Raw genomic sequence first — 13,372 nt, forward strand, 5'->3', positions numbered from 1 at the left:
ACAAATATAATATCACATTACGTTAATTACTCAATTAAGCATTTCGATTTCTTGTAGAAGTAATGGTTGCCTCATTGAGTACTTGTGCCATCTGCCACAGGTAACTTTTTAAAATTTGGCGCAGGAAAAGACTAATAAAAGCGCCATGACTCTTACGGCTGACATACCGAGTCATTTGTGCTCAAATTCTGCAACCATGTTGCATTTCGCCATGCATGCAGTTTAATATTGCATTTTGGTACATCACTAGTGCATTTAGTTGGCCACGCATGTCATCTGCAGCAATACCAGGCAAAAAAGCCAATGTCACTTCAGTAAATGTCACTGAAGGGGAATGGCAGTGCCGTGTGGTGAGTATTCACACAAAACACCGCTGAACAGCTAGTATGCTTTCACTTGTGTCGACAGGGCAGCTGCCACGGCAAACAGTCGAGTTAGGTTCCACTGCAGCAACAAGCTGTTGCTGAACAGGATGTATAGAATCGTAGAGGCTTGTACAATCTCAACATGGAATACAGAACATGGTTCATGGAATAGTGGCAAATGAAATTTCTACCCTAAAGTGCCTGTTTTCTCAAAATAAATATATTTTACAGACTCTTATAAGCCAAGATAGATGACAGTGGCTGTATCAAAGCACACTGATGTACAACTACGTCTACAGCTTAGCATTGCCAAGCTGAGGTCGTTGCTTCCTTCACAGGATGATTGCACTTTTTACCTCCTAAAGTTGGGGGTGTGGCTCATACACAAGGAAAACCTAAAAGAGAAATTTGGGCGAGGGGGTTTAGTTGTTTAATGTTGTGGGCACGGCTTAGCAAATAGCCCATTTCAATTAAACAAGTCATAAATAAAGCATCTATTATCTGGCATCAAGGATCCTCTGTGACCTTTCTTTGCCAATTTAATATGTAAAAGTAAGTCTGCATGAAATATGTTATGCAAGTTCTTTTGTAGCTAGTTAGAAGCAGGATAAGAGCCTTATGCTTGGCAAGGTAAGACTAATAAAGGAATATTTCAGAACTGTGCAACCTTTGGCAGATAAACATAGTAGACAATGAACAGCTGCCAGTGTCACTTAAGCTGTTTCACATTGTTGCCTATTTACAACTGCCTCGTGCACCATGGTGCTGCAGAAGTGTTTTCAGGGCTTGCACAGAAACCAGACAAGATCAGTGCTAAGTGCAGTAAGTATAGTGTTTCCCTGTAAAAAGTGCCAAAGTGGACCGGTTCCTCACCAGCTGTGGCTGATGGGTAGAAGTAGTCGACCTTGGTGTCACTCCAAAGAAACGTGCTCCTGTACTCCACTTTCACTTTCTGCAGCTTCTGGGAGAACTTTCTGATGGAAGCCACATGGCTGGACAGCTTCCACATGCCAATCATGCCACTGTTGGAACACTTGCTGACTGGAAAAAGGCGAAAGTATGCTGCGAATCATTTATTACAGTCATACCCCCGCCCCTCAAAACTGTATTAAACAATACACGATCTAGCTCTTGCCAGCACAGTTGTATGTGGGTGCAGCAGTACGGTCACACTGAAACATATACTATATAGTAGGTTAAAGAAGCTGATGCTCTATGTAAACTGGAAAATGGGCATGTACATGTCTATCTGCCTCAGGTATAACAATATACGTTGGGGCCTATTCATCGGGATAAGTCGAGCAGTGCACCTTCCCCAAATAGCTTGAGATGAAGGTGAAAGTAACTCCCAAAGCACTGTAGCTTGTAAGACTTCACGATGACAAATGGCAGCCGCTGGTCACTGCTGTCCATGTTTGTGCACAACAGGACGGTAACGCGAAGCTTACTGTGTTTTCCAAGAGCGCAAGTGTCTCCTTTGATGGCGCGGGTCTTTGACAGCGGCATCTGGTAGAAGAGTGCAGTCTTGTCAATATTGTATATGTTCCACTGAGCTGAGCATAGCTTACTATCGTTGGAATGTTCTCTGAGTTCCACACATCGACATCCTCAATGCTGACTGAGGCGGCTTTGCCAGTGACGGTTTTGAACACTATTCCATGGTAAGCTTTAAAGGGGCCCTGAACCACTTTTTATCGAAGTGGAGAAAGGCATTTGAAGTGAAAATGGCTATTTCAGAAATACTTTGCTGCAAAAAATACTTCAATGCGTTCAGCAGAAGCAGATTTATTGGCAATCAAACATGGCCTCTACTGTGCTCCCATTCCTTCTTCAATGCCTTGCACTATGAAGGCTACGACACAGTGGGGCGTGCCCACAACCCTCCACCTTCTAAATGTCACCGTGGCGCGCAGTTCAAATTTAATTTTGGATGTTAACGTAGATGCCACAACTTCTGTCTTTGGTGCCTATGACATGCTAAACAAAAGACAAATGCGGTTGTCCTCAGCGAGCCAGTGCTCTTGGCCAGTGGACTTGCGGCGGCACCTCGCGGGGGCACCTCGCGGGGGCACCTCGCGGGGGCACCTCGCGGCAGCCGTGGTACCTATGCCATGTAGCTGACTGCAGCTTGATGCCAGCTATCAGCCAATAGCAGTCGTCTAAGGGAATGATGAAATAGTGCGTCTCATGATGAAATAGTGCGTCTAGAAGAGAGTGAGGACAGGGCCTTGGCTGAGATGTTCACAGCAGCGTATGCTGCCCACTGACTATGTTATTTCACCAGGCCGGAGGAGTGGTTCTAGGCCCCTTTAAACCAGTGCAGCCACCCACTGCCCAGGCTGAAATCGAGAAAGTCCAGAAGCAAAACTTCTTGCCTTGGAAAGCATCAGCAGTGCACTGATGGGAATGTTCTGGGACTGGGCATCAACAAACCACTTAAATCAACACATCTTCAACATCTGCGTAGGTCGTTTTCCAATGGTGCTTTCTTGTCGTCTGGTCAGCACAAATACATGTGCTTAAAATCTTGTCTTGTCATTGGCTATTGTCGAAATGGTCTACCTTTAGAGGCCGTATTTCTTCACCGAGTGACAGTTCTTTGCCCTTTGAGCAAGTTAATTAAGAATGGGTTTATTCATTGCGATGCTGACAGCCTCGTTTTTCGTAGTTGAAGTTGAACACTGTGCACAGTCCACCATCACACTAGATGGATTTGAAGCTCTCAGAATTTTGCGATGCAGCCGTCTTAGAGCCTCCGATTCTTCACAAAATTGTAAAAATGCACTGATGAGGCTAGTGCAAACCACATTCACTAAAAAAGTAACAACTGTACATACGAGCAACACGTCAACTGCAAACTGCCTGCTCTCGGTAGCAGTGCAAAATGTGGAACACAGATTGAGTAATCAATGCATGCCACACGACTGGCTGGGAACCACAAGACAGTGCCTACATGCCGTCGTCGTGCGGTTCCAGTGCTTCATCTTTTATCGCTTCTTTCCTGGAAATGGGTGGGGAGGGGAGAGTGAAGGAAAGGGGGAAGGTCATGTGTCATGATGCTGGGAAGCTGTCTTCTATCGCCATGCCTGCAGAAAGTGCAAATTTTTAAATAGTGCAGTTGATTTTACAGCATGTTCACGTTCATTCTAACCGAGCTGTGCAGCCACTGTTGGTCATTGTATCTGAGGTGCAGTGCCATTGTCATAATACATATTTTGACGATAGCACCATTCTCGTTTGTAATAACTGAGCTTAACTGCGGCCATTATAGGTGGGCTCAACTCAGAATAGTTGTGGGATTTGCATAAAACCTTGATACCAAGTGCCAGACGTTGAATAATCAAATAAAGGTTGGTTCTTTACTTGCAAAATAGAAAACAGGTTTATCACCGAAGTCAGTTTACTTTCACAGTTCTGTTCTTCAGATATTTTCATGCAAAAATACGAGTTCAACTATTCTTGCAAATACAGCAGCATAGAAAATTTGCTTACAGGCTCTTGCTAACTTTTGCGCTAGTCTCAAATTTTATAGTAATTTTATATAGTAATTGAGGCCACGAGAGCGTTTCGCATTTGCTCAGTAAGCGTACAGATGAACTTGGCTCGTCACTTCTGCGGTCTTCAGGCTAGCCTGCATGCATTATCTGGGGTCTGATGATCACTGATGAGTGGCAAACTTCCCACGACAGTTTGCCATCCACCGCTGCACCTGCCTTGGCTGTTAGGCCTAGCCAGATCTATTTCGCTGGATGTCAACCATCAAAGTTACGGCTGAGTGCTGTGTCGACGCAAATCTGTATACAGCAGTGGCAAGGGGGCCACACTGTCGTGAAACCACCTTTAGGGCAAAGTTCTCCACCATCAGCTCCACCAAAGCATCACAGGAGAGAAGGAAGATGCGTCTAGTGGCTGTGGAAAAAAGCACACCACTTTTTTTCACAAAAGCTGTGCATCTTCGGTTGTGTATCGCATACCTCTCTCATGCGGACTGTCCTATATCGGCCAGACAGGTCGTTGCATTAATGACTGCATGTGTGAGCATCGCTGTTTGCTACCTACAGGTACAGGAGGGAACTTGCCATTGCATTGCAAAAAGCAAGAATACAGACCAGTTCTTGATAGTGTATTGATAGTGGGGAGAGAGCGCAGTAAACTGGAAAGAGAAATTAGTAAAGCATTCCACATGAAAATGTTTGGCACGCATACATGTGTGAGTGAACCTTCGGTTCATATCAATGATAAAGAACTGCAATTTCTAAATTTATCATGTTAATCCACGTGTTGTTGCCTTTGTCGGGAAGGGGTGTGACTTTACTTTTGTGTACGTGTATAACTTTTGCTGATAACTGACTACAAACCTTGTTATTGTTCTTGGATGTATACGCATGCGTGGCAGAGATTTGTGGAATGTTTTCACAATAAACTTCAATTGTAAGTCCAGCGTTGTCCTGTCCATTTCTACTTGTGCTCGCGTCCGTACTTGCTGGAAACCATTATACATTGAAACATTTCGATTGTTCCTTCACTGGCAACTGCCAATACTGTGGGGAGGTGGCTGACATCTACCACATAATTTGGGCTTGCCAACTAATCTCTTTCCCCCAACCCTAATCCAACCCGAAAGGAGTGGAAGGCGGAGCTGCTTGGTTTCTCGGACCTTCAGGCCCACAAGGCCTTAGTCCGGAGGGCTAAGCTGGTGGCTGGTACCAATGGGTCCCAGAATAGGGACTCCACTCATTGTTTATAAAGGCTTTCAAGCAACAAAACCCCCAGCTCGACACGTGTCAGCGCCTTATGCCGCAACAATCCACGCGACGCTTCCCATTACATAGATGTCAACAATAGTTGAGTCTGTCAATTTTTTTTTGTTACTTCGGATCGTATGTTTTCCCGGTTCATATGTTTTTTTCATGTTTCCTTTTTTTTAAAAACATGAAGGAGGTTCTACTGTATAAATGTTCATTCTGAATACTTCGAAAACTCCTAATAGCGAAATCTGAGCTAAAGAGAATATTGAATAGCATAATATTCGCACAAGCTTAGTGTTAATGCAAGAATCCATAAAGACAACGCTGCATGACATAAGAAGGCTCAAACAACTTATCAGTACTGGCTGCTTTCTCTACTGGTTACCCGCCGTGGTTGCTCAGTGGCTATGGTGTTGGGCTGCTGAGCACGAGGTCGCGGGATCGAATCCCAGCCACGGCGGCCGCATTTCGATGGGGGCGAAATGCGAAAACACCCGTGTGCTTAGATTTAGGTGCACGTTAAAGAACCCCAGGTGGTCAAAATTTCTGGAGTCCTCCACTACGGCGTGCCTCATAATCAGAAAGTGGTTTTGGCACATAATACCCCAAATATTATTATTTCTCTACTGGTTAAACGTCTTGTGTTTACTGTAAACAGCGTCTGTATTGAGGTGATGCATGGTTGCGACCCTCCCAGTACAAGCCAAACATACAACAGGATCGTTTTACAAAAATGTTCCAAGTTTAAATGCCTGCTTGAGCATGTTCCATGAAAGGCACGTACCGATCATGTCATCTTCGATCAGCACCAAGCCATCAACAACAGGCTCCTCTTCCATGGAGGCTCCATCTTTTGTTGGCAAGCAGAACTCAATGTTTGGTGACCTGCAAATGTTGTACACCCATGCAAGGTAAATGCCACGAATCAATTGCTCCTCAACCGTAGATGTGCGCATCAGAAGTCGACAGTATTTGGCCTAGGCGTCACTAAATTCTAGTGATGGAAGCTCACTGTATAAAATATCGATACTTCCAAGTCTCATTCTCAAGTACATTTCAGAAGAAATAGGAACAGCAATATCAGAGGCTAAAGGAACGGGGGGAGTGGGTGCTGTAAATGAGACTAGATGCCTTACGGCGCTTTTCGCATTCGTGAGTGGTCACGCGACACAACGCCCAACTCTTAGTCACTCATGAACGTGAAAATCGCCGAAAAGTGTTAGCATTGAAAAAGGCACTGCTACAAAGTATTGGCCCTTGTTACTTGAGATGTAGGAGTTCCATATGTAAAAGGCCTGTTATTCCCATTCTCCACCCCTATTCCTTATGCTCACCTCTAATATAGGGGAGAACGTGATTGAAGAACACGATTTGCATACACAGAAAGGCAGAAGCACACTAGGAATAACATTCTCTCTCCTTCCATTATATGTAAGATCAGTATCTTTCCCTCACCAACAAGTTGTGCATGTATCCTCCCCCAACTCCACCTTAACATTTCTCATAAAACCACCAAATTACAGGACCGTAGCACTAGACCGCGTGATTCATTCGTACACATGCACAGGATAATAAGTGCAAACCTGCTTTCTCCCTTCCTAATTCTAGATATCGGACAACATTAGGTCTATTGTCATCTGCTCAAGCCTTTCTTTAGCCTGAACAAATTGGGAGCAAAGCGTTTCAGATACAAACCTGTCAACTTTCACAAGCGACTTTTGGTCAAACTTCCACCCAAACAGGCCACCATGGCAGGCAGCCAAGAGCAGCTCATTCTGAGTGCTGACACACAGTTGGAGGATCTCGCACTTTGGTCTCAGGGTGAGCAGGTTTCTAAAGGAAAAGCAAACACTGCCAGGCTGTGCAAGTTTATCACGCATATGAACTTTCAGCAATGATGGGCTGCAGTACTAAATCACGACAAAAAAATATATGATTCACCCAGCACACTGCTTATTGCACAAGGTGTGAAGAGTCTGTTTCCCTTAATCATACTACTGCAGTGCACTATAGTAATGCAAAAGAAAGAATGATGCAGTCATACTGTAGAATTTAAGCATGACTGCAAGAGATCTCACTTGTGCACAAAAACATCTAAATGAAAATGAAAAAAAAAATGCCCCTAGCTAGAATGCGGCATCATGGGAAAGTGAGTATACCTGCAAAGGCTATCATTCTACGATGGCTAGCATGGCAGTTTATTGTCACTTTTTATCAACACAGACTTTACAAAACCTATGTGAGTTGCAGGTACTGTACAGTCACACTGTTTCAGATGATAATAAAAGGTGACATACATATTGTATGGGCAACTTGTCAGAAGAGACAAGAGTTATATAGTCTTGTCTTTATCGGGCGACAAGTTTTGCCGCCGAACAAATGTTATCGCACAGCGCGGGACGCGCCTGCATGTATCCGAAGTTTCTGGAAAGTTATCGATGCTTCTATCTGCTGTCTGTTGTCGCCGAACGTTGTGTTATCTGATTTCATCGCTTGACACGAATGGTGTAGAACATTTTAGAAGGCATGCGGGTCCCAACGTTTAATCTGGAACATTCGATGATTGCTGTATAAAAGCCGACGCGCTTGACCCGCTGATCAGATTTTCGACGATCGCCGAGCGTGTTCGCCGCTATCGTTGTGCTATAAGTGTAGCCTGTTTTGTGGGCACAGGTTCGCCCAATAAAAGTTAGTTTTTTTCGTTCACAGTATTGCTACCGTGTTATTTAACGTCACCACCACGTGGCAGTATTAAGCTTGAGAAGGTGTCACAAGGAAATGAAATTGGCTTAAGAAAACAGACCAATAAATAATTTAGAAATACCTTAAAGGGAAGCTAATGAAGAACACTAAATCAGTTTTAGACCAGTAATGCAGTCTTTGAATAGTTTCTTCGTATTCACTTGGTGGAAAAGGATTGATTGAGAAAATTATGGCCAGGTTTCCCACTTTCAAACTACGCACCGAAACATTAGCGCCAGTGCAACGTCACAAATTTCAAAATATTTGCTTATATTCAAGCCATGTTGGCTAGAGGCGGGCGTATATCAGATTTTTCGAATACGAATAGTAATTATAAAATATTGAATAGTCAAATGAAGGCGCTTATATGTACAGCTTAGATAATTATCTAGACATATTTAAGTACCACGCTTTTAGTGGCTAGAAAAAAAGACAGCTAACTATTAGGGACAGCTTGGATCAGTTTTAAACACAAGACAACTAATTGTCATATAAAAAAATTGCACGAATAGGCTCTCAACATCTTTGACGCTTGGTTGCAAACAAACTTTCTAAGGATGAATGGCTGCTGTATGAGTAGCTTTCCAAAAATGTTAATAGATGGTTGCAGGGGGAAAAAAAAAAGGTCAGAAGTTGTGGAAAAAGGAAATGCTCCTGAAGGACTTGCGTGCTGTAAGCACACGCAAAAGGGCCTGTTGCAAGGAAAAAATCACCAGACAAAACTCACTTAAAATATGCGGCTTGTTTTAAGTATTTGAAAATCCCAAACAGTTCATTTTTTAATACGAATACGAAAAGTTACTGTTTAATATTCAATTCGTATTCAAAACTTTGAATATTCGCCCACCCATGATTTTGGCACACGAAAAGTTTTTAAAACTTGTTAGGTTGATACTTTAGAATGAATTGCAGTGCTCCTTTACTGATAAACTGTTAACCAGATCCAAGCAGACATTGCCAAAGTTCGTGACATTGGGCCTGTTTGCAGCGGGAACTTTAGGGTGATGTCGCCACCCGTCTTGTTGTTTTCGCGTTGTTTATGCCATGTCAAGCCTCCTCTCATGTTAAGAGAGGTCACTTTACTATTGCAGAGACGTAATTTACTAATACTACAGCTTACCTTAGGATAGGGATGAAATGGAAGAAGCACACCAAAGATAGGTTCTATGTTGGGGCAATATAAGAAAGGTATAAAACAGTGTACCTAGGCAGGTACCACATAGGAATAAACACCAAGGCCAATCAGACATCTTAACCATTACACCTTGCCCAATTAGGTGAGATGGGAACCACCAACCGGATGAGAACAAAATCACTGTGCGACTGAATGTTTCTGCAGAAAGAGGAAAGGAGAAGCAAGGGAGGAAACAAAAGCAAGAGACAAGCAGTAAGAAAGATAAACTCAAGGAGAAAAATAAACACAAGGCAACATACACAATTTTTGTTTGGTAGCCAGGTGCTTTGGGCACGCCAATGTCCCATAGGTGAATGCTGTCATCAATGCTTCCACCTGGAGGCAATGACCACCAGGAGTTAATACGTAGGTTGCTCAAAACGTGAGAAAGAAAGAAAAAAATGAAGAAAAAGCTTCTCAGTGACACTCAAGTCTTTTAAAGCTAACAAGGCCAACTTATAAGGAACAGGTGGACATGTGAGTTCTCTCCTTTACAGCCAAACTTCACTGTAATTGGACTTGCAAAAGGAAGGTGGATAAAAATAGAGCCAGGATCACACAATATCTAACATAATAGAACGAAATTATAACAGTAAGGTTATGGTTGTGCAACCATTCACTGTACTTGGAACATTATCCATAAAGTAACTCCGAAATATTAAATCAACCAACCAAATTCCTCTAATTACGAATTAAAGGTTCATTACTAATCCATCGAAAAATGGCATGAGCAAAAAAGCATTGAGAGCTTAACTGTCGTGGGTTGAGTACTTTACTTTGCACTGGCATATTCACAGGCAAGTGTGTGTACCAGAGACTTAAGCTTTCAATGGCAACTGATTTAGAAATTGTTCACTGAAAAAAAAAAAAAACCTGTCACTTGCCACATTAACATCTCTAGATAGATATTGCTGTGGGTTTGGAAATTATCAAACTGGTGGTTGCTCTGAGAGCATGAGTGTTTAGAATGCCAAAGGACTACCAAGGTGGCTGGTGCTTGCTGTTCAGTGGGCACCCTTCAAGACAGACACTGTCAAGTTTCATTCTGTTAGAAGCTCAACAGTTCAGGTACCTTTACATAGTCACCAGAAATTAACCACAGCTCTGTTAAAGTGAACTAAAGTGAAGTTAAAGTGTTAAAGTGATAAAATAAATTTTGACATTCATTTGTGTTAACCTCAGAAGAGAGACATGAATAAGTTTCACTAATTTCATTGCCTACAAGGTGGCATGTTGGTTATTTTTTTAGAAGACATAGGAAGTCAACAAATCACACTTGCATTTACTAGTCTACAGGTGAAGTTTTACTACCCATTGAGTTACCATGACATTTTCTGGCACTTATCCAGATTGCAGGGTGATGCAAATTTGGAAAAAATTTAGGCTAAAATACATTAAGTAAAATGCATTCTTTTCCGTGCTTACTCCAATGCTCTATCAAGCTACAATGAATGATACAAATTTCTGAACCGTAGCAACTGACCTCACAGTGAGAGGAGTATGAACACAGTGTAATGTTGCGAAGTCGGCGAATGAAATCTTGGCCTCTCAAGATCCTGGCTCATTACAGCCTGCAGTGCTTGCAGGAACATCGCAGGAACAGTGAGTATCTCAGGAAATTTTGCCGCAAGCGCACATATTTTGTGAGGTGTGCACGCACTATATTAAAAATTGTTTGCCTTCAGACGCAGCACAGATGCAGCAGCAAACTTGAAACAGCAGAGACCAACAGGCAACACATCGTTTTTAGATCACAGTGCATTTTTCAATGACTCTGCTGTTGCTGATTTCACCAGCTTCAGGAGCACGCCTGCATAAACTTGATTGAAGCAAGTACCCATCTTGTGTCCTTTCATTACCATCATAAGATTTCCAACTGAAGGTTAGGTTCAGAGACTGATGGGCAAAAATTGTTCACAACCAGAACTTGCTTTTCGTAAATACTGATGCAACGTTTATAAAATGGTAAAATGAGGCCACACTTGCAAACTTTAGGAAACATTTGAAAAAGTTGATAACTAGGCAAATGTAATGTGACTGACAGCAACAATTAACAAAGATTTGCGAAAGGAAACATGTCCAGACAGAAGGCAGCTTGCAAACTTGAAAGGTCAGAAATGGGCCACCTACTGAGCAGCCATGTGGGCTGGTTGGGGCAGAAGAGCAGGCAGTTGATGTATTTGCTGTGCGCCTGGAACGACTTGTAGCAGACAAGCTGCTCAGGGTGGATGAGGCTCACCTCACGTGCCTTGCCTGCCACAGCGAGCACGGCGCTGGGGTGCCCGCCAATCGGCAGCACTGTCCATGCCAGGCAGAAGAACTCCTAAACATGAAGAAACATTCTCGTATCAGTTTTGTGTCCCTAATGGGACACAAAATCAGCGCAGGATTATGAATTGTTCTTTCAAAACTCTGCTTTGCTTAGTCTCTTGGTAAGAGGTTGGTTACTTGAAGTGCAAATAAAGACAAATGTTACATTTTCTGTATCTCACACTGAAACGTCAGTGCTGACACATCAGTGTGGCATCATAAATTTCACAGCATTTTTTTCGTATTTGGGCCATTGTGGCTTAGTTGAAGTTCTCAAACTTTCCCAAGTTTTCAGCTCCTTTAGACTGCACTGTAGTTCATCCATCTTCACTGGTAAAAAGAAGCTCATGGAGATCCAACACACATGTTGGAATCTACGCGACGTTAAGCTTAATTAAAGCAGTTAATTAAATGCCTTACAGACACTGTAACGCCTTCGGCTAAATATAGGTATCAAAACAAATATATAGCGATGTGTACAATTTGGTGAAGACAGGTGTATGCACAGAAAAGAGCGACACATGTCAAGCAACATTTAGGGATTCTGCACCTCTTGTGCCACAGTGGGGCATACCCATCTTGGAAGATTAGCCAAGAATGAGCACACCCCCATTGAAACATGCCGAATGGCTAAGTCAGAGAAAGTAAATCATGAAATCATTTGTGAAATACAACTATTAACAGATCAGTGTGCTCCAGAGATATCTGTGAGCCAACATTTTGTCTTTATATATTTTTTTTTGGTTATGCAGAACAAGAGGGGGGGGAGGGGTATTCCGTAAGAGTCCACCTAGTGTACTGTCCATTTCGGCCGCTGCTGATTGGATGCAGCTGTACGAGAGAGGAGGAGACGAGCGGCCCTAGCCAATCAGCAGTGGCCGAAATGGACAGTCCACTAGGTGGACTCTTACGGAATACATGCCAGAGCTGCACATACCATAGTCACCATACAAGGTTCTTTTGAACCATTTCGTCCGTGCCCTCATACAACCCATTTGTGTGTATGTGTGTGTGTATATATATATATTTGGCAATACAGCACGGCCTAATCGACAGTTACAGTCAGGAAAGTCCGGGAGGGTTCGCAAAGAAAGCTTTGCTTTAATTTTAACTAGGCCCTGGCAGATGACACCAGAACCCATGACACCAAGGCGAGCTGTTGTTGGAACTTCAAGGCAGAATCTCCGGCCATCTTCTGTTTTTGCATGTTTTTTTGGTTTACAAAGCCTCTTCTCATGGTAAGAGTGGCTTTTCTTGGTATTGTAGAATGGCAATTAACTAATACAGCTCATATTATTTTTCTTTTACTGCGAAGCTGTATAGCTCTACCTCCCAAAAGGTCTGTCATCTCTGTGGGCAAACACTCGAGAGGCGCGCGCCGCCTGCACCGCTGGCTTCCTTGCAGCACCAGCAGATGGCGCTCGCCTCCATGCGGAGGGAAAGAAAACAAAAGAACCAGAAAGGTTGCCTTTGCGCATAGCATTCGGTGCAAGCGCTTCTTGGTTCATAATCTGCAGTCACTGGGAAGTGCGAACTGTAGCATACGAAGCAGGGACTGACATAACTACACTTTCATATGAAAAAGAAGAACCCACCTAGCAATTGATTTGTGCTGTGGCAACACTATGGGCAGGCCACGTACAGTGAGGACTCCTGAAGGGCAGCATGCATACGAGGCGTGGCGAAAGTGAGGTTCAGTGCATTTCTCTTCTCTCTGGTGCACTCTTTGTAGGTGCACAAAGTAGCAGCGCAAGCTGTTGAAATGTCTTAGGTTAATAATTAGGTAAAGTGCATGTGAATGCTACCATGTGAATTTCAAGCTATGCTGAAATGGGTTATCATTCTAGTTGTTTACAGCTTCACTGTTGAACAACCTTCACAGTGTGGATTGGAGACCATTTTTTTAGAGTACCTTTCACATGTACAATCTCTTGTTGCAAATGCTTGAGCCTGCCAGGGTCATGATCCAAGCCACGAGCTGGGGACACGTGCACGAAGCAAATGTGTGTGGTCAGAAAGAAAGCCCACCTCTC

The 13,372-nt window shown here is 43.2% G+C and overlaps 1 protein-coding gene across 2 annotated transcripts in view; it reads right to left on the reverse strand.

Annotated features, from left to right (window-relative positions):
- Window positions 1-13,372, reverse strand: part of LOC135904664 (leucine-rich repeat and WD repeat-containing protein 1-like) — a 31,542-nt gene that overhangs the window by 5,436 nt on the left and 12,734 nt on the right. Inside the window, exons 8-12 of one of the 2 annotated variants that reach the window (XM_065435552.2) lie at window positions 11,160-11,352; window positions 9,290-9,365; window positions 6,809-6,946; window positions 5,898-5,998; window positions 1,239-1,406 (exon numbers count right to left, since the gene is read on the reverse strand). In XM_065435552.2, coding sequence (XP_065291624.1) covers window positions 1,239-1,406; window positions 5,898-5,998; window positions 6,809-6,946; window positions 9,290-9,365; window positions 11,160-11,352 — 676 coding nt within the window. Of the gene's footprint in view, window positions 1-1,238; window positions 1,407-5,897; window positions 5,999-6,808; window positions 6,965-9,289; window positions 9,366-11,159; window positions 11,353-13,372 lie in introns of both variants that reach the window. The other variant, XM_065435551.2, reaches the window with a different exon arrangement.

Source organism: Dermacentor albipictus, chromosome 2 (assembly GCF_038994185.2).
Source record: "Dermacentor albipictus isolate Rhodes 1998 colony chromosome 2, USDA_Dalb.pri_finalv2, whole genome shotgun sequence".
NCBI classification, from domain to species: Eukaryota; Metazoa; Arthropoda; class Arachnida; order Ixodida; family Ixodidae; genus Dermacentor; species Dermacentor albipictus.